At 38.6% G+C, this 26,230-nt stretch overlaps 1 protein-coding gene across 1 annotated transcript; it reads right to left on the bottom strand.

Moving 5' to 3' along the window:
* Nucleotides 1–1,218: 1,218 nt before the first annotated feature.
* Nucleotides 1,219–23,647, bottom strand: apcdd1l (adenomatosis polyposis coli down-regulated 1-like). Its single transcript, XM_033966367.2, has 4 exons — nucleotides 23,288–23,647; nucleotides 8,126–8,291; nucleotides 6,119–6,638; nucleotides 1,219–4,092 (listed from the first exon to the last, which is right to left on the bottom strand). The coding sequence occupies exons 1-4, from the start codon at nucleotides 23,370–23,372 to the stop codon at nucleotides 3,301–3,303; spliced, it is 1,563 nt and encodes a 520-aa protein (XP_033822258.2). The 5' UTR covers nucleotides 23,373–23,647; the 3' UTR covers nucleotides 1,219–3,300.
* Between the last annotated feature and the right edge of the window lie 2,583 nt (nucleotides 23,648–26,230).

The raw sequence follows: 26,230 nt of genomic DNA, 5'->3' as shown, positions 1-26,230 counted from the left end.
CAAAGAACAAAGAAAGTTACAATTATTGAAAATGTGTATTAAACGTGTTTTATTAAATATACTTTTTAAAAAATATTTGTTGTATGAATGCTTGTATTTGAGCAGCAGACTTCCGTTGCTTATGACCTCATGTAATGACAAAGGCGATGTTCTAATGTTGTGTTGTTCTAATCTTACAAAACATTTAATACTTAAGAGCTCCTTAAGAGCTCCCTATTCAGTATAAATCAGCTTAACAATAATCCACTTAATTGTATTATCCAATCACAGGCTTGACAATGGACCTTTCCAGTGTTTGTAAACAGAATGCCTGAGGTCCAAAAGCTGGTACCATTCAGTACTTTAGTGACGGCCACACAACCACATGTGAGGAAAACCAGAACATCATTAGACAACATTGCCATATGTAGCACTGTTTTAAGTGATTTAAATTATTAGCGCCAAAATTAGCTTACATAAGACCACATTTCTTAAATCTAATGTTGTGATGGATCATAATGTACCGAGAATATGGGAATGGTCTAAATATGCAAACATGTTTGTACTTGTATAAATAGAATGGTATAATTGTTGTGTCCGATGTGCATATTGAATTTTAATAATATCCATTAAGTTCACTTGTGGGGTGATTTTTTTATTTTTATTGATTTATTTATTTTGTATCATGGTAAGGTAGCGTCACCTGCTTGTCTCTGTGTATGAGTATAATGCAGTATGGTGAAAGACCCTCCACAAGAAAAATTACATAGTGTACCTTTAAATGTCATGAATTCCACATTGAAGGCCCTTTGCGTGGAGTGGTGCTCAAACTGTCAAAATGAGTCCAGTGAAATTGTACAGACTTGCATGCATGAAACAAAATGCTACTTAAGGTATTTTTTTAAAATAAGAAAAACACTAAAAACATACTCGTATATATGTCTCCTTTAATTTAAAAAAAGTCACAAACATAAACCATGCTCCTAACAGTCGCATCCAAAGAGTCTTTCATTTTAACTATGTGATCTAGTGTACTCTGAACAGTACAGCCAGCACTTCATATCCTTGTTCTTTTCTGGTCCAGGAAGCTCTTAAGTAATGCACAAGCCATATGAGGGTTATTTATCAAAACCCATCCCTGTATCTGGGCCCTGGATCTAACCACAGTGTTTGAACCCAAGAGACCGGAGCAAATCCTGTCTCCAGTCTGCCCTTTCACAACCACTACAACAACACAAATATTATGAAAAGTACTTTTATTACACATACTAGATCACTGCTCCAAAATACGATTGAGGAAAACGTAAGACCGGAAAGTTCTCATCCAAAAAGTACAGTTTAAAATGGTTAAAATAAATAATTGGTTTGTTTACAGTTGTTTTTTTTTAACAAGACAAAAGACATTTACACATACAATGATCAAAGTGAGACAAATATATACAAAGTGCCTTATGGTCAATTTTTGGCAATATTTGGTTGTCATCTCTGAGGACGTGACCCAAGAGTTGACAACAGAAGAACTGAAGTTGTAATATAAAACCAGTTGAAGGAATTTTTTTTGGCAGCGTTAGACTTTGGTTCCACAAACTCAAAACTTGGGTACTTCTGCATACAATTGGAAAGACATACATACTTAAGTCATACTTGAGACATACATAAGTTCCGATACGTGTGACCTTATTCTGCCCCATCCACTTTTGCCTTTAAATACTACTAAAATGCACTTTTGGTTAAGTGGGAATCCGATTCACTTCAAAGAAGAATTTGAGAAAAGTTTTGGCGCTAAAACATGATGTAAAGTAGGTTTATTCATGTAAAATGTTCAGTGTTAATGTGCAACGATTCTTTGGGAGGCTTTAAAACGGTTCTGTGGTCCCTATAAAACTTACTTACTGTTAAGAACTGCAGCCCCATCCACAATAATACAACCTGAATGACGTCCTATACAGCAACTTCTGGAATAAGACGAATACCCAGAGTTCCAATATGAAAACATTTAACCAATCACCAACACTTATCACTCCTTAAAGGCCGCCTAAACAGTTTTGATTGGTCAGTAAGATTAAAGGCACTAGACCCCTGTACAAAGTTAGGGAATGGGTCTGACTGGCCACACTAGCTTTATTAAAAAAAAAAAAAAAGCGTTGTGTGACACCAGACTTCCTCTTTTTACCGCTATGAAAAATTTCTCATCGTAAAAAGCAGTTTAAAAGTATTGTTTATTAAATCATAGAAGGTGGCATTGCTATAAAAATACATATGGAGTTTTATTGAAAAGTCAAAACAAAAATTGAAACTCTCCTTGGATTTTTTTTACAAACAAGACTGGTTTAAAATAACATATCTTACATGATGAATCCATATTGGTGGTCTATATACATATTAGTCTTAGGTAGCAATAAAGCAGTCCACAGCTGGAGTTTGCAGTCATTTAAAGGGAACTCTTACAGAGCAGCTCGTGAAGACCAGTTGGGAAGTCAACAGACCGTGAAAATATAAAATTCAGTCCGCTGTCCTCAATGTCTCATGAATTTCTCCGGGCGTATTACTAGGGTGGCCGGCATCACGTGGAGAGAGGGGGAAAGCTGCCAGGAAAACAGTGTCCGTCAACATGTGGGGTTATGTTTAATAATGAAAAAGTAGTTCCCGGATTGAGAAGAGTAAAAAGCAGCAGATGTCCATGCCTTGTGTTGGGATTGGAGTTGTGGGAGAAGCATCTTGCCCAAAGGCCCATTGGTATTGATTTGAGTGTGGTTTGAACTGGCAACTCTTTGGTTGGTGGGCAAATAGATAACCTACTGTGCCACTGGATGTTTTTGGAAGATGATGGTTTTCAATAATAGTTTGCTTTCAAATAAATTCTGTCAATTAAAATTTCATCTATCAAAGCATTTTTCCAAAACATCCAGTCAAAAATGGCAAATATTTTTTTCAATTTTATTCTTAGAGACTCTTTTAGGACATAACCTATTCCCAACATAATATACAGATGCAGTTTCTATTTGATTTGTTGATTTTTGATTTTAGAGGTCAAAACCTTTAGTCAAGCCAATCAACACTACTACTACAGATAGAGCCTTATAATTCAAAGGAACCCATATGTGTGATTTAGCAGGTTTGGACCACTGAAATAGCAAACATCAAATGGATCATTTAACTACACCAATTATCAACATCACATTACTACGAATACTTCTTTTTTCTGACTGGGTGACACGTGTGGCCGACATCACATGGACAGAGGACAGAGCTAGCAAGAGAGGGAGGGGGGTAAGAAGCTGCCAGGAACACAATATCCATCAACACATGGACTTTACGCACCTAATAAACACATCCCCAAGTGTACAGTACCAAACCCAGCGCTAGCAGCATCGCATGTCCTCTCCACCGCTCTGCTCCACTCTTTTGTAGCTGAATTTGCTTGCTATGGGAACCCAATCTTTGCTTGTGGGATAGTCTCTCCTCTTGTCCCCCACCCACACCCCCACTGCACTGCACCAGGGGTGTCTGGAAGGAAGTGGGCCTCTTTTGCGGTCGGTCCGGGCTCGAGCCATCTGTCGGCCTCTCCCCAATGAACAGCAACGCTTGTTTTCTATGGTCCAGCTCCGTTTTAAAAAGCTCGTATTCCTTATGGGGCAGTTTGATACCCAAAGCGGTGCACCCGTGGGTAGTTGTAATGTCTTGCTCTATCCCGACTTCCCAATTCCCAGTCAAACCGCATTTCCCCGGTCTTGTAGAGTTGAGTAGCTTTGCCGTCGCGAGGTCAAACGCCGTAATTTGCACCTGGGTAACCTTGAAGACAAACTCAGTAGCCGCAGAGATTTTGGCCGACGGGTTGCCTTGAGCGTAGTGCCCGGAAGCCGTTAAAGTGAAAGTGGGTTGGGCGCAGAACGGGTCAGAGTAGTGCCGGTAGATTCCTCCCCATTGGTGCGTTTCGGGGTCAAAGGTGAAGTCGCGGGTGAGGAAGAGCACGGAGGGTCGGGTTTCGCAGTGCTGGCTCACCCACCGTCCTGACAGAGACAGAGGAGGGGAGGGTCCGCGGGGAAGGGCGGGAGGGCGGAGCTCGGAGGAACGGTAGACGAGGGCGCACACAGGGCAAGGATGGATGTGGTGCTGAAACGGCAAGGAAAGGATAAGTTAAATTGGCACCTTATAACAAAACGTTTTATTGTGAATCAGGAAGTGCACTGTAAGCTTGCTGGTTGTTTTTAGCTTTACCAAGACAGTGACAGCAAACCTCAACTCTGGCCTCTGAAAGTTGTGAAAAGCACTTATAAACTCATTGCAATGAATGCTTGGAATGTGTTAGGAAAGTAAGGAATACGTTTGGACCGCTGCTAACAGTCAACTATTTCTAATATTGTAGTTTCTTATGAACAGACCGTGTTTTTTACAGGCTGCCAAAAATATCAAGGTTCATAAGAAAACTCAAATATATCAGAAGCCCTAATGAACTTAATTGGACACTTAGTGAACTCGTTTTTCAAGTTTTTAAGACAATAAAAAAGATGAATAATCTAAAGTAAAAAACAAAAACTAAACATTAAAATCTAGACACATTTATTTATTGGGTGATTTTTATGCTGGATGCTCTTTCTGTTGTGACGGAACTTTTATTGGGGTTAAAACAATGCACGCTGGGTCAGTGATAAGAATTCTGGGATAAATTATTTCGAAGCATTTTAATGGCGCCAATACAATGCCAAAATATCTCTGTAGGCCTTTATGCCAGCGAAACAGTTTGGCTCTAGTTTCCTTTAAGACATAAATCATTCTATCAACTCTAACCTTGTCCTTAGACTAATCCTCCAGTTTCAGATCCAGGCTTTCATGAGTTTGGACCATGAGCCGCACATTCATCATGTTTCCACTTGTACAGAAACTGGGTCCAGCGCTCACCCGCTAACAGTAAAAGATCTATTAACATTAATATCCCCGTCATAGCATCAGTTCTGGGAAGAATATTTTAACATGGTGTATTTCCTACAAATGGTCTATTTCCTGGGTCTATTACTTCCTTCACTCACTTCGGCTTTGCTAGTCACAGTACTGGGGCGTATTTATTAAAAATGTTGTATACCAAGTTTAAATCTACTTTTGTAGACTTGAGCTTTGGTATTGCATCTAGATGAACTATTTATTATAATGTCTATCAGTATAATGTATGCAGTGGTGGATGAAGTATTCAATTTTGTTACTAAAGTAAAAGTACAGATACAGAAGTAAAAAGTTACTAAAGTAAAATTATGGCATGAAAAAATCGGAAATACAAAATGTACTTCAAGAGTTAAAAGTAAGTCTTTCACACAAGTGTTGTTAATTTGTTAAAGTGTGTGTAGTGATATTGATTAAAAATTAGACATATTTTGGTGAACAGCAGCAATATGATAGTCTTAATTTTTTGTATCAAGTTTGTGTTTTTATTTTTGTTTGCTCAAAGCCAACGCTTGAATTAGAAAACTTCAGTCAGAATGTTACCACAAGCATGTTAAAATTAATCAAATCGTCAAATCATGTGAAAAGTACTTTTCAAATGATTTTCATACCTGGGACTACAGGTGGAAATTAGTACTTTTGCTATAACCTGGCACCATACACCTTTTCCTGTTATTTTCAATGTATTGCTGTGCCATTGTCCCTGTTCAAATAAAAGCATACCATACTATATCATACTTTTTACTTTTCAATCCAGTTAAAAAAGTGAGTGTGACGTCACCCATAGCAATTAGCAGGGAGCAGGCGCTTAGCAATGCTGTCAATCAAACTTGTTAATGCAGTCAGGAGTGAACTTGGGGAAAGAAAGTGCCTGATTTGTCTATTATTAATGTTCATATCTTGAGTTACGGACACAATAGCAAAATAAAAATTCCAAGATCATGTAGAACGGGTCAATACAAACATTTTAAGACCAAAATGACAAGCTTGACAGCAGCAGTTACAGAGAGAGGGACCACAGTTTTCCAATGTAAAGTCAATGGAGCTGGAAGTGTGACCACGCATCTATTTGGAATGCGGCGGCTTGCAGGTTAGCGATTTCCCTTTATATATACTGTGTTTGGGTGCCTTATCTTGAGGAAGAGAACTAAAAACACTCAAAGTCATCCTTCAGAAATTCAGTGTGCCGCATAAAAACCCTTACCATCACATTCTGCAGGGGCGTCTGGTACCCCGTTGGCCTGTGGTACGTCCTCTGTGTCCACTGTGTGTGAATATCCCCCAGAAACATCTCCTGGACTGTCCCTCCATGTCCAAAATTCTGCGTTTCCACCCGCACCAACCCAAGCTCCATCATCGAGAACCCCAGAGCGGACAGACACAACCGCCCCGCCCTGGTATTGTACAGCTCCAACACCTTCCCTGGGACCGCTTTGCTCAAGGTCACCCCCACACAGGAGGGGGGCAGGCGGGAGGCCAGTCTTTGCTTGGCAGACCGGCTGTGGATCACGATGCCCACTCTGTTGATGTGGTGGTCAGTCTCGGTGCCCCCCAAGGTGATCCAGGAGGCTTGGCGCAGACGGAACTTGCCCCGGATGAGGAGGGAGTAGGCAGGGTCCCCACAGGAGCTGTCGGTGTAGTAGTGCTGGATGGCCTGTAGGTGGCGCGTTGGGTGGAAGGTGTAGGAGCGGAGGAGGAATTCGGGGCCAGGTCGAACTTCACATCTGCAATTAGAGAGGTATTTAGTTGTGCTGGTTTTGATGAATCAGATAAAACCACTGGATTATTTGTGGCCAAGATGGGCAGTTATTGATCCCCATGTGCAACACTTTTTACTTGTTACCAGTTCAGTTCTGTTCTGTCAGTAGATCATCTTTGAGAGATACAGACCTAAAACTGCAAATAGAATGTCCACTTTAAAAAATGCTGTATCCCATTTGTCTTGCTATATTTTAAAGGTCTTGTACTTGACTTTTATTTATTCTACTTCAGGAAAATGCTCTTTGTACCATGTATTGATATAAACACAGCTCTTTGTAACAATAATTTAGGCTGACCGATACTGCGTAATATACATTTAAACAATCATATTATGGGCCGAGAACTATGAATTAACAACCAATAGCCAATTAAGCATGATAAAGTTAGATTAGGGTGAGAACCATTTGTAAACACCTGCCCGACTAGGTAGTTTCTTTATCTCTATATGATGCATCAACAGAGTGAAAGAAAAGACTAAGTGGGCGGAGCTAACAGTTCAAACTGAATTATGTTCCTCACTCAGAATTTGGCACAGGGCCTTTAACCCAGGTCAAACTTGTATTGGCCTTACTCTTCTCTTTGTCATTGTAAGTGCTCTAAATTGGATTTATTGTATTATGCTTTCCAAACAAGATTGAAATTCAGTTCAATTTATTTTTATGAAGTCTAAAATCACAACAGCAGTTGCCTCTTAGGGCTAAGAGTCCAACAGTCCAACAGTGAGTCCAATTTATTTTTATGAAGTCTAAAATCACAACAGCAGTTGCCTCTTAGGGCTAAGAGTCCAACAGTGAGACAGACATTGGTCAATAACAGACAGACTAACCAACATTCATAGAAAACAAGAAAATGGAGAACTGTCCCAGAACATCCCCTGTCCTCGGACATTCCTAAAAAGAACCCAGTGGAAGAAAGAGAAACCTCAAGGAGAACCACAGTGAAGGAGAGATCCAATTCCATGGACAAGCTCGCTGCAGATGTGTCCAGGACTAAACCAGGACTAAACCAGGACTAAACTAAACTAGGTCGGACAGGCTACAGATGTGTCCAGGACTAATGTGCACTCATTTGCAGATAAAGTTAAAGTCTGCAGGACCAGAGCCCATTCAGCTGTTAACTATCCCTAACAGCACTGGAAGTAAACAAGTAATACCATGAGTAATACTAAGACATGGTGACCATATATCAACTAATCTGAACTAGATGCATATTTATCCCAGATCTTTTGCTTTTTTAGTACAACTTCAATGATTTGCCATGATTCCAACCAGATTAAAACAAGGATATCTGAACAATCATAATCTGGTTTTAGTATGCAGTGATGTGGCATTGTACCTTTTAAGTTTTAATTGAAGTAATATGACTGTTGTGTCTTTGTCTCCTGCACGCTCAACAACACAAAGGCCAGATGTGTGGTAGAATAACGCTTTTGAAAATACATCATATTTACCTCGTAGACACCCAGGTCCCGTCCAGAGTTGGGGGTACATTCGCTGTGATCTTTGCCTTGTCCTGATGATGCTGACAGTGGGGCTCCCATTGAACACTGTGACTCACATTTGGCGATGAGAGGGGCACTTCCCAAAGTTTACTCCCAGATGAGGCCACTAGGACAACTGTGGATACAAAAGAAACAGTACACAATTAAAAGTCCATTATGTAACTTTTTTGGGAGAGGGTCCATCGGTTTGTCTCCCGGGAGATGTTATTGCTTTTTAGTGGCAGTGACGGGCTAATTTTAATACCCACAGTTAGAGTTTGTGAAAGATTGAACTATAAATAATAATTAGGTTTATAATTTGACTTCCTGGGTTTATAATATCACCTACGTTTAACATATTTTTCATATTTTTTTTCACAAACTTATACTTGATTGGTGGGAAACTATAATTTATATTTACACAAGGGCTATCCAAATTAATTAAAAACCTTTAAAAACCATAAACTCATTCATCTCCATGGAGACAAGAAGATGACCCCACCAAGACACGTTACAGGTCAGATCTGTGGAAAGGCAACACCGCCCACAGCAAGAATGCATGTTTTTCAAAGTATATGTTTAGCAATAATAGCACCCGTTATTTAAGATTTGCAAGACTGATCAATATGCTATGCCATACTGTGGATCATTCCAGGCAAAGCAATAAGACTATTAACCACATCAGACAACAGTGAAGGCATTTTCAGTCACGTCTTGTGTTATATATAAACACACTTTGACCGCGGGCTGTAATTTTGGTTCATTTTCCATGTAATGAGTGGTGAGAGAGACGGTCTAAAGTAACAATCCACAGACCAAGAGCAGACGGTTTGGCTTGTCAATGTAATCAACAATCAACATGTGCAACACAGAGGTTTGGACTGCTGCAAACCATATTCACATATTCACTCGGTTATTAAATGTACACACTTCAAAATTAATTTCTGACTTTATGAAAATTGTATTATCTGTTTCCATGATGTGTTTATACAAAATGTTCTTATGTTTTAAGTTGACATAATACATTTATTTAAAGCCAACATTTATTTTTTCTTGTGCGGTACTTCAATATTCCTGACTTATCCTGCTGGTTTGGTCGTGTAACTTATTATTGTATTACTCTGTATCTTAAATTTGCTATTGGGGCAAAACGGTGCTGAATTTAAAAAAACAGATGAATAGTTCTGAATTATTATTTTGTAACTTAGTATTCATTAGTTTGGATATACCGCATGTGTGAAAGTTGTGTCATTTCTTACTTAAAAACACATTTTCGGGTACAATCCATGCATACAGGCATAAAATGTACTTGCATTACTGCTCTTTACTTCTTCTTCTGTGCTTCTCTTGCATATCTGTTTACAATTGTATATTAGTTATTCCAGCAACTTCAATAGCACATGTAGGTCACTGAGAACAGCAGGAGTCCCAGTCCCCAAACATCTGGTGATAATACGATTCACTCGGCTCTTATAATGATGAATGGGCTTGCTTGGGTTTCTCCAAACATTGACAGTTACGTTAATTCAAATGAAAACTGCATTCATCGCATAACGTTTACAGATCTGACACATCCACATCTGTATTCTCTCGGCCTGTCAGTGACCATAGCACCATGTTTTATTCCATCATACAAATGCGTGACTTGTTGTGTGGGGAGGTTCTGGTTACCGCGGAGACTAGAGTGAGGTCTTTTTGATTGGACCCTCATGGCTGCAGAGCGAACACGGATACCAGGCCTGGGTAGTGTAAAAGTTTCAGTTACATCCCAAATGTAAAGTCAAATGGCAATGGGGTGATTCTGTACATGCAAAGTGTACCCCTATGTACACAGGTGATCAAATTTGTGCTTGTAGTGTATGGCCTATAACCAAAAAGTTGGTAGCTGGAGCCCGATAAAAAGTAATGCATGCTGTAGTTGTATCCTTAGGCAAGACACTTAAGGTGAAGACACACTTTATTGTGTACCTTGGGGTGAACTATGGAGCAGGGGACCCCTGTCTAGATCTTAACTTGGTCAGGATTACATTCACTGGAAGGTTTGACCTATTGTGCTTGTTTTGTTTTTGCTCGGAGGAAACCCACCCAAGCACGGGGGGGAAATATGCAAACTTAACAGAGAAAGACCCATGTCATCCCTGGGAGATGAACCCTTCTTGCTGTGAGGCGAGAGTGCCAACCACTCAGTCAGCGTGTATAAATGTTTCAAGAGGTCATCAGTCTCTCTCTTAAAATGCGTCTGACTTTGATAAGTGAATGAACTGTGTTCAGAATAAAAGACAGTGAATCACAGAGTCAGTTAATAAACATTCTCCCTCCTCCATTTGTGTCTCTGGCACAACAAAAAACATCACACTGCCAGTATGGTTGTTTATGACAGGAAGTACATCTGGTGTATCGACCTGTCTAGCCTGTGTGACTGGTTTAGCAATCAGCAGCTAATACAAAACATAATATTCTAGGTATTAATAATATCTTCATATTAGTAGTTGATATTGTTGAATATCCTCTTCATGCCACATTAAAGGTCAAAGTTAAACTGACTTTTGATCTTGTAAACATGTTATAACCATTTTCTTTTTACATTTGAGTACCAATAATTTAAAATTCACTGTAAATTTAAGGCGCTGTACCTGTTTTGAAAAAGTGAAAAAATGAACACATGCTTCCTGATTCTTGGACAATGAAGCACATTCTAATTAGATGCAGACAGCAGACAGTCCACAGCTGACTTATTTTGACCTTAAGAGCTGCTTATATGGCCAATGGTCACATTTTTATATAGCACTTTTCCCGCTGCAAGGCGCTCAAAGCACTTTACATCAAGGAACCACTCACATATTCACACACAAGTGTACGCAGACACTGGGGGTGAGGTGGGAAGTGGCTTGCCCAAGGACACAATGACAACATTCATCTTTGGGAGCTGGAATCACACTGCTAACCTGTGAATCAGTAGATCTGACTGCTCTACCAATGATGTTTACATCGAGAGCAGGATTCAAATGGCCAACTTTCGGATCAATGGACAAACACTCTACCAACTGAGCTACTGTCGCTCCAATGTACTGGGGCGAGATAGATTTTGCTCATATACATGGGGAAAAGATACAGCTATAGACGTATTTGTTGACTACTGCAATAGCCTAATCATTTTACTCTAGCCTGTATGATATTATTTTTAAGCACCCAACCCTGCATATCACTTTCTTAAACCCACATTCCTCCCTGTATTGTTATATTCCATCTGGTCTTGTTTCTTTCTCATATCACTTTCTGCTCATTCTGTACTAAGACACTTTTACAACTGCAACTTCAAACTTACATTCTCCACACTCCACTTTAGCTGCACATTGGGACAATCTAACCTGTAGCCTTGACTTTTTTATTGTTTTTCTATGGCTGGGCAAATGTGGGAAAGATTGGCTTTTTGTGGAAATTTCTCCCAAAAAGATGGATACCAGAGGATTTTATAAGCTTGTTAGTGTCAGACGAAGGATATTTTTCGTGTTTTTATGATTGGATTTGGAATGGCTGCCATATGGTGACCACGACCGCAGAAGTATGAGCTACTGACAGAGGTATTCCCAAATATCTCCTCACCTGCATAGCCCACAGACCACAAAACCAGAGTAAAGAGGAAAGATGAGGGTGGAAAGTTTTCAAAGCTTTGTATTCAATGCATTACCTGTCATAACTTCAGTCTAGAAAAAGTAGACTTTAAGGGTCATATATTTGCATCAGCATCTTTATTTTTCATGTACTAAACCTTTATTAAAATGCACTATGTAACTTTTCTGGAAAAAACACCATCTCCTCACCTCCATGGAGATGTCAAAGTGGAACCAAACACTAAATAAACTTTTCTTTGCTAATAATGTTGTCTGCTGCTCCTAGAGATTATTGGTTAATTTGTATTTAAAGAAGGTAAATTTGTAGCTTTCTGGTGAAAAATTGTCAAAAGCTAAATGTTGGTTACCTCTATTGGCAACTGCAATTTCAAGTACTATGTGGCATCACCAAAAAGTGTGTATACCTGACCAATCACACTGTTCCTTACATGTCCAGACCCCGCTTGTCCTCCCCCCTCACTCTCCCCTTTAGTCCTCCAAGTACTGCCTAAGTAAGCAGCTCTATTTGAAATGTGGTTGTGGGCAAAGCTTGGGTGTTTAGCCCCACTTTAATAATTTGCCTGTAATTTTCCACAGTATGGCAAGACATATTTATCTTCATGGAGGTAAGCAGAAAATGCCACCAGGTAACAGTAACCAATGGGAATGCATGATATATGTTTAATGCCATACTGCTGGTTGTCCAGGTAAAGCAATACTTGGAGGAAAGGTGGCTCCACAAGAAAACGTACATAGTACAAATTTAAATTACTGTAGGGAAACAATTAGCCTAATTTTGACAGTAAAATAACTTTGTATTTGTGAACTACGGGTGCCTGAGAGGTTCAACTATATTACACACGCCACATCTCTTTTCTTGCCCCCTCCTGGTCCTTCATTTCCTGAGAATACTGGTTTATAGACTAAAGATGTTTGTACTGGACAGAACGTAAAGGAATTCTCCCTGGACCTTTTTCAAACCACCTTTTCCCCAGAAATGACTCAAGACAACTCAAAATGAAAACACAGTCTTTGGGTATGAACTCATGGTTTGTCATACTGTGTACATGTATTTTTCCCGATTCTATCCCCATTTACAGGTAAAGCTACTTGTTGTAGAATAAACTGTAAGCCGAAAATTGTAAAAAGTGGCATGACCTGGAGTTCTAACGCAGGAAAAGTTAATTTAACATCAGTACAGGACCCAGCACCTGCAGACATGAAGCCTCACGTCTAGTACAGTCCAGTATTGGCTATGCTTCTGTTGTAGGGAGTATTATACCTGTGATGACGAAGGCCAAGGTTTTTTTATTTATTTATTTTTATTAACGTTTATCTAGGTGAAGACCCCGTTGACTTACTTCTGGTAATGACAAAAAATCATGCTGTGTTTCTTCACTGAATATTTTAGTATGTTCTCAAATGCACACTACAAATGTGTTATTCCTATTACTATAAAATATATACCCCCAAGATTGTATATTTTTTATTTTTTTGCTTTGCAAAATATTTCAATTGGACTGAGAATAGGAACATTTGTAATATCAAATTCTTACTTGTAAACTTTTCCCACCCTGCTGACATGATTAATACCTTTTTTTACCACCACTGACAGCAAAACATGTTTGCAATTTTCTTATTTTTGTTTATGAATATTCCCACTCCATCTGGCCTATACAAAATGGACCCCAGCTGGCTTCTCAATGGACTACACCAATTCCCAAATCTGGAATCCAATTCATTTCTGGTCATCCCACCCGCCTGTGCAATGTTACATCTTTGGTCCATTTTGTTCCTATGCTTTCTTGAGGTCACTTGTCATTCTGCTTTCTCTTCTCTTTCCAGTACATATGGTAGCACTTACAAAACAGGACTTATAAAAGAGTGGCTTAGTAAAACAAAATTGCTCATAGCTGGTTAAAGTCTAAAGCCAGTTTATTCTGACCGCGATGTTGTAATGCAGATGATAATGTCCAAACCCCAGCCGTGTCGACTTGGTGCACTTCTCATACGCAGTAGTCATGTCTCATTAGCTTAGCCTTGATTTATTCTTTCCATTCGTCTAATACAGTGAAGTTCATTGTGGAGTATTGAAGTTTTGGGACACTTATAAATATGAATCATGAACTAATTCAAACATGGTTAGTTTCTTTGGACGTAGATTGTGTGGTCATAGAATTCTGTCTAGCAACTATTGTGCAAAAATAAATGCATAAAAAATAAATGTATATGATGACTGATATTGGCTATTTTAATAAGCATTTAGTTAGACAAGAACCATAAGGAAGCAACTGTCATGTTTAGACAATTTTATCAGAATCATTGTTGGATGAGAACTATGTGAAAGCGACCGCCTGTGACTATCAATGACAGCTGTCTCTTGGTCATGGTTCAATATCAGAGTGTGAAAAGTGGGTGGGACTAACTGTTGATTCTGAAACACGTTTTTCTCTTGTGGTTCAAAATAAGGTACAAGCCATAGTAAAATACAGTCTCAAACCAAAAATATTATAATACAGTTGATACCAAGCCTTTTTTTTTGTATTGTGAAAGCTTAAACTAATGCACTCTGGGGCTGTAAAATGAGTGAAATTTCCTCGCTTATATAATATTTATGTAAACACGTCACCAGATGGCACAATGACCACATCTGCCAGTGTATTGTAAAGTGAAGATACTCTAACTATAGGTAAACGCAACAAATACTGGTTCAGTTGATTAGGTACAAAATTTATATTGAAATGATCAGAAAGTATATGGAGTTAAAACACAACACAGGATCTTCAAACACAACTTCAGATACAGATTAGATGACAACACATTTGTAACACTTAATGATAAATGATCACATTTTTATATAGCACTTCTCCACCTTCAGAGCACTCAGAGCATTTTATATCAAGGAGCCGCTCACTCATTCACACACACATTACACATTCATACACCAGTGTATGCAGACACTGAGGGTGAGTGTGAAGTGTCTTGCCCAAGGACACAACAACAGTATTCAGTATTGAGGGATCTGGAGTCGCACCGCCAACCTGTGGATCAGTGGATCTTACACTCTACCAACTGAGCTACTGTCGTCCTACTTTATACCAGCTACACTTTTAATAGCTTCTTAGTGCATGAACAAAGATTTAATTAATAATGAACAAAGAGTTTATTAAGAACAATTCAGGCCTTGTAACTACAGTACTTCACTTCTTTAACTATACTATCCAGATTTTTATGTGATACTTTTTACACATTTCAAGGAGTACAATACATCAGTGTTTCCCAACCAGTGTGCTCTGAGAAATCATCAGGTGTGACATGACTATGATTATCCAATTTCATCCCGATTGGTGTGTCGTGACAGTTGCAACAATTACAAATCTAATTAAAGGTATTTTAATGACACAAAACTATGACTAAACCCATCAGATATTTTCATCAACTAATGCAAACTAAATAACGATGAAAGAAGGGATTGAAACACCTGAACTTCCACTGACGGTTTGAAAAAGTGTGTCATCATCTAAATTCTGTGGACAACAAACAAGTCTGGTGCATTGTGGGAGAAGCTCCATGAAGCAGCACAATGTGATTAAATATGTTACAGAATAAAAATACATCTTGTGATATTTTTGTTTGGGATTTTTCAAATGTGAAATTCGTGCCGTGGCTCAAAATGCTTGGAAAACATTGCACTACATGATATTTTCTTTGATCTTTTACCTTTTTAGTGTGCAATATTCCTCATGCAATACCTGTATGCTTCCACCGGATGTCACTGTTGCTTCTGTGCGTGTGGTCTGTGTGTTCCTACAGGCTGCACACATGAATAGGACCACATTGAGCAGAAGACCTCCTGGCTGTTACTACATGTTTATTTGCATTGGTGATTAGCATTTGATTTGGCACACTGCTCCATGTCTCATCCCCCCAGGGTGGATATATGCAGCTTTATGTAAGGCTTTATGTAGGGCTTTATGTAGGGCTGTGCAGAGAAAACAAAATTCAAATCCAGCTCTTTTGATTTGGGATTTGCAGCACGCCGACAGTTAAGCCCACCTTGTGCCTCTTTCATTATAGAGAGGAGCTTGTGCCAAACTATACTATAGATATGCACATTTTATTCAATTGACAAACTGGGAAGAGAGGGGACATAATGAAAATATAATTAATTTAGCCATTTTTATTCATGGGTTTGTTAGTAATTGGTTAACTGGAAAATTTGTGAAAGGTGGTGCAGTGGGTTAAGCATTTACCTGTCACACAGTATTTTTTTATTAAGTTTTCCATCCATCCATCCAGCCAATCCATGAAATAACTTCCCAACTAACTAGCAAAGTTTGGGTGTAATGCAATTTGCTATTTTTTCATTCAACTATCAGATAATGATTGATTGTTAATTTAGAAATAGTCTTGTTTATATGGGTTAAGGTTCATTTTGGAAAAACTATTAAACGACATAATGTGAAAACTGGAATTTTTGAAGCCTCATATGAAAGACAATGCACGACATTTCTTGAACCATTCCAATAAATTAATTAATGAACGATGAGGGGACATTGTTATAATGACGCAAAAAGCAAATTTTGCATATGCCTCCTTTAAATCATTAGCGACTGTATTTCCAGTGCAATTCAAAGTGCAGTTTCTCTCACCAAATCAACAAACTACAGACACAATAATTAAAAAAAAAGAACCAACAAAATAAAATTGAAAATAATATAAATTCTGTGTGTCTCCAGACCTGCCTGCTTTTTCCCACTGAAACGTCTGATACTATAGTACGCTGTATTTCCATGTAATACTGTTTACAAAAAATAAGTGGAATAAAAAACTGCTCCCATGTAACCTTCAATTCATAAAATATCCCATCTCACAACAGACACAAAAGTACTGTATCTATATTGAATTACCGCACCCATCCCATCCATGTACAAGCTCCAAACCAAACGGCTCATTTCCCCCGATGGATTTCGCATTCCCGTGTCTTTCCTGCTTTTATTCTCAATTGCACACGACATGTCTGCTTGATGGGATGAGTGGAGTTTAGTGGAGGATGCGGGCCACAGGGAGGATATGGGCTTATACTGTGGGACAAAGACTACTCAGGTGAAAAGAGCAGACACATCCTTCATAGTTAGTTGCCAGACATTATTCATTGTTTATGGCTGTTGATTTTTGCCAGGCACATTTTTGGAACGTGCTTTTAAGATACCTGGACTGATTTTTAATGTGGAAATTTTTCAGAGGCTGATATTGCGTCTACGTTTTTGGCACAGCTCTGAATAAAAAATACCACCATGGAGAGCAAAGTTGGAGCAGAATTCCATATTTGGAATTCCGACCGCAAGTATCATAGCAACCAAAGAGCCAATCTGGAGGCTGTTGAATCAAACATGTTGCAAATGCTAGTGGGTGCAATCTCAAGAAAAGAAGACACCTGATTTGTCTGTTATTAATGTTCATATCTTGATTTACAGACACAATAGCTAAATAAAAACACCAGGATTATATAGAGCGGATAATACGAACATTTTAAGACCAAAATGATGAGTCTGACAGCAGCAGTATGGAGAGAAGGGTGACAGTTTTTCAATAGAAAGTGGATTGGAGTCAGAGTCGATGGAGCCGATTCATGCCCATGCTCACCTCCTGTTTTCTATATACACATTCTATAGCAGGGCTGTCCAAACTATGGCCCAGGGGCCAAATATGGCCCTCAGACAAATTTTTGTTGGCCCTCATGCCTCCTCCTAAACTCGCCCAATTGATCAGAAAGTATTTTTTACTCCAAACTGAAGAGATTCTACCTCTATAACCTGAATAACATCACATTGCATTGTGACTCAGACCTAAAAATAATCTTCCAAGTCTTGGTTTGTGGCCCTCCGCTGCAAATATGTTTCAGTATGCGGCCCTCGGTGAAAAAAGTTTGGACACCCCTGTTCTATAGTCTTGCCGAAGGACACAATGCCAGTATGTAGTGGTCAGAGCTGAGACGGTATGACCACCTTTTATCTTCAAACTCTTTAATTCAAACATGTGGGTAAGACTGATAATGATAATAATACTGTATAGCGCCTTTCAAAACACCCAAAGCAATTACTGTGCATTATTCAGTCACTCCACACTTGATGATGGTAAGCTACTGTTGTTGTTACCATAGCTGCCCTGGGACAAAATTATGGAATTGAGACTGCCAATCTGCGCCATTCAGCCCCGCAACCACATTTCACATCACACAACAACAGGCATTACTGACTTTGAAATCCCTGGACTAACATTTTCATCTTGGTTTAACCTGTTTAGCCGCATCCCATTACTTCACTTTCCTCCTGCTCGATCCTTCGCCTAGTCACCAAAGTCAGGTGAAGGTCAGCGTGATTTAAGGAGCTTTTCAAAGAACATGAAGCGTGCCATGTTGTTTTAACCCCGCATCGCCCCCTGTCTCTGCAGTCATGAACCCCATATCCAGCGCTCTGACCGGGACTATCCCCATGTCCCGGGGCAGTGTGTGGAGGGCTACTGTTGTCTTTTCATCACAAAGTAAAGCTGCCTAAGCCCACAGCCTAGTTTATTTACAAAAGGGATCATACACCGGTTTGGCTAGTGGACACTGCTGCCAAGTGAGAGAGCAGCGGACTGCAATATGGGACAAGGCAACAGCTTTAATATAACCAAAATGATCTCAAATGATCTGTTGTGAAATATTAGCAAAAAAGTCAGATCAATGCTTCTTTGTAAATTGCATCATCGACCATGCTGTTTTAAAATGATGCTTTTTTAAAATCTGTGTTAGCTGGTAATACTTAATTGTTTTTTTTTTTGTTTTTTTGTTTTTTTTAAGGTCCGCCACATGCCTGTTTCCATGTCGATGTTCCACAGTATCACATTAAATGCTACAAATATTTTTATTGCCAAAATGAATGGATTCTTCTGGGACTGGGGTCGCCTCTCCATTGATTTGATCTGTAACTTGACCTAGCGACGCCTCCTGCTTGTCTCCATAGAAATAATGGCATACCGAGGAACATTCCAGGCGTAACAATAACATCTCAATTACTGATTTGAGTTTTTTCATACGAACATCAACAACAAAACATGTGTGAACTGAAATGAACCCTTAAGTGTACGGCCAAGAAGTACTTTGGAGTAGTTCATACCGCTGCACTAACCTCATCTATTATGTTGTGGATGATATGGAAGATTCAATAGCGTATTCCTTTAAAAACACTGCGCTATCTCTCCACTGTGAAAACCAAAGTCTAACCCTAGCCCTGATAACAGACAAGCAGAGTTGATGGTCCATTGATGTCTTTAAGTCAAGATTACATCAACTTTACCTTTATCCAAAAGTCTGGTTTGGACAACAGATTTATGGTGGGTTCATCAAAATGTGCAAAAAGTTCAAATCGGAACAAGAACGGGTCAAATGGCAAAACATCCGAAATTACCGGATTATCGTGGGTTTTATGTTTAGAAAATAGAGTTAGCTGAGGCTGCGGGTTGCTAACGGTTTCCAGCTAATGTGTCCAATTGGGTCGTGTAATGTAAGCGAAATTGGCTGCAGTTAACTTGTCTTCACTAAGTAGCAGTTTTGGGGTGGATGTAGGAGCAAAAGCATGAGTCATTACTGGATATGGATATCTGAATAACCATATGTTTACCTTCCCGTTCACAGTTCCAACTCGACTTTCCGAGTGGGACTACATTAATTTGTAATTAGCCAAAGTACCCAGCCTAAAATCCACTTGCAAGAATGGGAAAAACTGTTTACGAATACACTCCAGATAGAGGATTAATGTTTTGAGGAGTTAAAGGTTGATTATGCAACTTCTCTTTCCATAGGGAAAAGCACGAGTCAACACCAGCCTATGTTACAGGTCAGATCTATGGAGAGGAGAGCCTGGTGATGGTAAGAATGCATGTGGTTCAAGGCTGTTCGGTTTTTTTGGCAAAGAAACAATGCCATACTGTGACACATTCCAGGCAAAGAAATAGAGACAAGCTAGTGGCTGATGCTCAACTCAAGTTAGAAGTGCACCAAAAAACTTCTAACCAAAACAGAACAATTACAGCCTTTTGTCTACTACCCAAGACCTGTCACTACTCTAGAGAAAAGTTAGCATATAAATGTAGCCTACATTTTTTACTTAAAGGGGCTGTTTTTTTGTGAAATTACAGTTAAAGTAAAAGAGAGAGTACATTCTATTTTACCTCAGTAGCAACAGCAGTTTTTGTAAAAGCAATTCTTAAGATCAGAATAGGACGTTTTATTGTCCTCGAACCAGGAAGTCTGCTGTTAGCATGCTAGTTGTTGCTAGCATTACCATGACTGCAAAACATTGAACTTCAATGTCTGAAAGTTGTGAAATGCGCTCATAAAATCATTGGTGTACGCCTGAATAAATAGGATGCTAGGAAGGTGTTAGGAAAGGGAGGAATAACTTCAGGCCACAGCAAATAGTTTAAAATGAACCAGTTCTGTTTTCTCACATTTTTAAGACTCAGGTACAAAGAACTGAGTAAAGTAGAGTCATTTTTTTAGGTGTTATGTTGAGTAAAAACGCATCCTTAAATCTATAATTCCACAAGGGTAGAAGATACAAGTAACCAAAAATGCCTAATTCTGATACCATACTATTGCTTTTTCACACTAAAAATCTAAATCTTTACTTAAAATTCTTCCTCACTCTGAACCACAATTTAACCACAACTCAACTCCAATGGGACGCCACCTGGAGCTTTCCACAACTTAACCTTTTGTTTTGTGCTCTTTCAACTCAACCAATTCAAGATGTTTTTGTTTTAAGTTGATTGGCCCCTTAAGACAACCAAGTGACCTGTAAACGGGGGTTAAATGGCCCATACATATTTCTAATTACGTCGTAGATTTAAATAAAAAATAAATCATTGCTAAAAGTTGACCTGACAATTTTAATTCACAGACTAATTCTTGTTTATATGGGGGAAAAAGATTAGTTATTGTTATTAAATCTTATACATGCAGATTTTACATTTGCCGAGCGATTCTCAAGCTGTGGTGCAGTTATCTGTATAGGCCTCTCTTTTGAAAGTACCAATTTTAGTTTAGTTTTATTAATAGCCCAAGACTAAACTGTATTGATTACAATACAGTTTAGTCTTGGGTAGTCCTGATTTGAACCTTGATTTTGCATATTATATAGTCAAATTTTAATGCAATAATGATAAAATTCTAAAACTAGGAAGAAAAAAATAATTAAAATACTCCCTTTTTGTGATAACATTTTTTTCAAAGGTTGTATTCAGTTTTGTATATTAAATTCAACAGATAAAAGATGAACTGCCGACACAAAAATAAAAAGATACCACTTTATAATAGCTACACCTTAATTAGCCTTAATAAAATGTGAACTAATTCATAATGAACAAATAGTTTATTTTTAAGAATGGGTTTGCAGTGATCTAAAGTTCTTCCTCACTTATGCATTCTGAGCATCCTAATTATTCACCACGATGAGTGTATAAGCACTTTCCACAACTTTCATAGGCCAGAGCGATGTTTTACCGAACAACCACTAGCATGCTAACAATGAAATTCCTTATTCTTGGACAATAAATGTTTTATAATTAGATGCAGACAGTACTGGGGTGAGACATATTTTGCTCAAATACATGGGGAAAAAATGGGTAGTTAAGGTTAATTAAGGCTAATTAAGGTTTAGTTATTATTAAGTGGCACCAAAAATAATAATATTAAAATGATCTAAAAATAAACCATTATGTCCCAAACTCTAGCACAATTTGCCTTGATGTTGCACAATAATATTTAACCATAGACAGATGTTCTCTCTTTTACCCATCATCTTAACCAGCTTTGACTGTCCAAACTGGTCTTATTTCCTCCTCAGAGGGACACATCGCCTCAATAATCACATCTTTGCTCAGTGTACAAGGCCTAAGTAATGTCGGCCTCCTGTTTTTACAGCCATTTACCGTAATCACAACATTAGTTCCAGGGCCACGCTTTCTTGCACCCATTCAACTATTGTCCTCCCGGTTCCTCCGCAGATCTGCGATGTCTTTGAAGAAGAAGGGACAGTCCAGACTATTCACGAAAACCAACGTCAGCTAAATGTTTTTACGTCTCCAATAGTGACAAATGACATAATGGCTTCCAGACAATTTGTAGTTTCGTCGGCGCTAATCCTTATTATTGTGTGAGCCTTGAAACCATGTGGTCCTGGTCAAGTGAAAATGCTGTGGTGTTTTTGTTGTGGAGATATGGTCGTGATCATATGTGGGAAGATAATTGCTAATAAATATATTGTCTGGTCAATGCTACTTGTAACAACAAACTGTACTCAAAATTAGGCTTATAGCATAAAGTTAACAGTGAGATCTAATGTTTAGGTAGTTTTCAGAGGCCGTCTTTTCAAAATTCAGTGAGTACAGTTTGAGAATGAATTGGTATTATGTGTCTGCTTCCTTTACAGGTCCTATATTTCTGGAAATTGACGCTTGTGAGTTTTAAGCCATGTTATAATGTCACTTCCTCAAAAACATATCTGGCAAACATGTTAATTATTAGTCTGTCTACATCTCCAAAGCTCAAAATGCTCCATTCCACCTTGTGATGTCATGAAGCGGTAGTTTTCAAGTTAACAGCTACATTTTACTTTTAGTTCAGTACATTTTGCCAATTCCAGAGTTGAAATCATCCAACAGATTCTAGTGAAGGTGTATGGAGTAACATTTTCTTTGTTACCACATCATAACGTAGAACAGTGTTTTCATTTTGAGAGAAAAACTCAGCCTAAATATGCAGGATTTATGTGTTAAATATGTGTGAACGAAACAAAACACCAGGTTTGTACTGAGGAAACAAAATTATAACATAGATCAGAAAATACTGCAGTATGGGCCTTTTAAAAGTATGTATTTTTTCTTTTTTCTTTCAAATTCAAAGTCAATTTAAGAGCAAATCTATTATTGCCATGCTGCTACAACCTCTAAAACAACTAGTACAACAATTACTACTGCATGCATTTACCCATGTCCCTGGCACTTTGTGTTTGAAAGCAACAAGTTGAGTTCACATATTTGTAAAAGTACTCAATGAATATTTAGTAAAAAACATTCATGCAAAGTATGTAGGAAAACTACTAGCTGATTACTACAGTACACAGCATCAAGAACAACTCAAACTACTATTACTACTACTACCACAGACCTATAAATGAATGTCTGTGACTACTACCACCATGACCACCATAATTACCATCATCACTGCACATTTGAAAATAAATAAATTAGCGCAATTAGGAGAGGGACGATTTTTAAACACAATCGTTGCATTACTATTTTACTGCTATACTACTACTACTACTGCTACTACTACTGCAAATTAAATACACTTTTCTTGCATTTTTTTGAAATTGTGTCTGGATATCACAACAAGACGCTCACACAAATAAAAATTAAAATCCAATATGTTTTAATAGTTTCACATTTTAAACACATGTGATTATTTTGCACCCACCTTGGCAGCAGCAGAGCAGCCAGGCGCCCCTCAACAGGTGACTGCAGTCTCCAGCCGACATGCTTCCCCCTCCCCTTCTCTTCATTCACACTCTGCTCAAGATAAAAACAACTTTGATCCCACGCAAACCCAGCACACAGGGACTTCTTCTGTCAACACGCAACCACCATGACCCAAACGTGTTCAAAAGTCCCCCCAAAAAAAACTCCGGATAATCCCAAGAAATTCACCTTCTAATGAGCTGTTTTTATCCCTGGATTTAGGAGTCCATGCTTGGGTAGATTGCAGAAAAACTTGTAGAGTTCACTGATCTCACAAAATACTATGGTTGTCTTCCCTTATGCAAGTCTAGAGGAGGACTGTCCCGGGTGAAGCATGCGGGTCTGCTTCTTATAGCTGAAAAGAAGGGAGGAGAGAAAGGAGAGAGAGAGAGGGAGGGGAGGAGAGGGAGGAGGGCCGGAGACTTCCTAAACTAAAAGCCCGAGGGAGCTTTTAGAGCAAGGTGCAAAAGGGCAGTGATGAATGGGAGCCAGCAGCCACATGTAGGCCTAGCACTTATAGTGGCGGAGGTTTACAGTCAGAAACATTACTATGAAGAGTGTTTAGTCTCACTGCGGTAACATCGGTCGTAAGGATTTTCAGGTGTATATGTAAAATGGCTGTTTATAGATGTTAAATTAATGGGTGAAAAAAAGTGGGAGGAGATAAGGTAGGTGAAAACAAAGTGTTTCTGAGAGTTTAGGCCTCAAATCCAAGACAATCCAGGATTACTCAAACATGCATCAATTAAATAGAACTTAAAGGTAAAGATGAGGGAAAGCTGTTAAAGATATATACATACGTTTTGTTCTTGCACATCTTACTTTACCATGAATGTATGTGTCCCTTTCTTCATTTCTTGCTCAAAAGTACTTTAAAACGACGTGCATTCTCACTGTAACTGGGGTCTTCTCTACAGATCTGACCCATAACTTGGCTTGGCGGTGTCAAATTGGCCTTGAAATTATGAGCATGATTTAATTTTTTTTTACTCCTGCCACTTTGATGTGTTGCCATGACAATCTTTGAAGACTTTAGTGATACTGTACGATTTGGCAATGCTCCGACTTGCGTGTGTTTCACCCACTGACGGGGGCAAAGTGAGTGTGACACCTCACAGCTAGAAGGTTCTGGATTTAATTCTTGAACTTTGTGGGCCTTTCTCTTTTGTTCTTGAGTTTACAGAAGTGCTCTGGGTCCTTTCATCAATCTAAAACGTGCACATTAGAGCTTGGGATTGTAAAATATAACAACAAATATACAAATAAAAACAGCTACAATAAAAAGATTGATTCTGTTGTTTCTGTTGAACAAAAATCAGTGCATTTCTTTATCAAAATTAATACATTTGAAACCTTATAAGATCTCATATTCTGCACAAAATACTTTAAATTTTTACTCTTTAAATCCATTTTTAAACAGGTACTTTAATACTTCTATTTGAGTAGATTTTTCATGTGATACTTTTAATTTTACTTGAGTTTTTTTTTTTTTTTTTTTTTTGCTACAGTATTTCTGTTTTTACTTAAGCAACAGAATTTTTTTAAAGATGCTAGATGCTAAATTTTGCGTCTATTCAAATGTATTCTGACACACTAATATAAATGTATTTACCAGTTGTGACCCAGCAGTTTATTGGGTTGTTACATTGCCCTTTTGTTTACTTTTTATCATTGTTTGCGTTAATGCATCTCTATGGTTTTGGACTGCTGGATTTTGTTTCTCGCTTTTAGAGCCTCAGTCCCAACCTTTGCAGGATATTTTTTCAGCTAGGTACTCAAACACAAACGTAGCAGGTTGATTTGACAGCATTGAGGAATCTGTGAAATCAAAAAAACAAATTGAAATCTACTCTACGAAATTATTTCTCTAAGGTGACAAAAAGTTCCAGAGCACTACTTTAAAGAAATTTCCCTTCACTGTGTGGTCACGCCATGCTTCTCCGATATTTCCAGGCTCATGCTACACTTAGCGATAACAATTTCTACTTTTCTCTCTCTAACCTGTTATTCTCTTCATTCTTCAAAGTTGACTCCGGGTGAAATATTTCAACCTGTGTTTTTGCAGCTCCATCGCTCCTCTATCCATCATCATTTTGTGCGCAGACATAAGGAAGCCCTGACATCTCTGGTATCTCTAAATAGACTGTGGTCAGTGAACGCAGCATGAGTTTGTGTCAAGCCCGCGGCAGGAGGTCAAAAATGTTGTCAAAAATGTTCCATCTTTTGAGGATGGTTCTCCGAGCAAGGCCTGTAGAGTTTGTATTGGACCAAAGGAGATGTTCCCAGTCAAAACTGTTGACAGTCGGCTTCGCGGCTACATACGGCGTTCGGGGAAAAAGATGCTTCTGTTGGATGAGCTGGGGGAGTTTTTTCGAAGTAGACGCAAATAAACAAAAGTCAGAGCTGGAATGGTTTTATTTGGAGCGCGGATGAAATACATGTGTCTGCACTTTTGTCAAATGTGTTCGCCACATGAGGTCTGAAGAAGATCAGGAGTAAGTGGATTTGTCATTTGTTAAAGTCTGGATGTGTTAAACGGTTAGAGGCTTCCAAATGAATGACATGCAACTGTACGCAGTAACCAAAGTCAACCTTAACACATAAAGTTTTTACAGTTTGTTTAGTTGTTGCGTTGCTACACTGAACCGATTTGGTGTGTTTTTCTTGGATGACCTTCTTGACCAATCATCATCATCATAAGTGAGCAACGGGACCCCAAAACGGTTTTACACATTGCGGGGAATTTAAATTGGTAGGAACAGGCTTATGACACTTATATATAAAAAAAAACACATTTACATGAAGACACCAATGAGCAAAACCATCGTTCTTGCCCATATAACAATGTAACACTTTTTACATCAGTGGTATTTACATGTTTCAGAATTATAGGGCACCACTG

This window comes from Periophthalmus magnuspinnatus, chromosome 5 (genome assembly GCF_009829125.3).
Source record: "Periophthalmus magnuspinnatus isolate fPerMag1 chromosome 5, fPerMag1.2.pri, whole genome shotgun sequence".
NCBI classification, from domain to species: domain Eukaryota; kingdom Metazoa; phylum Chordata; class Actinopteri; order Gobiiformes; family Gobiidae; genus Periophthalmus; species Periophthalmus magnuspinnatus.
Note: the sequence above shows the minus strand (reverse complement) of the source record. Positions and strands in the feature narration are given on the sequence as shown.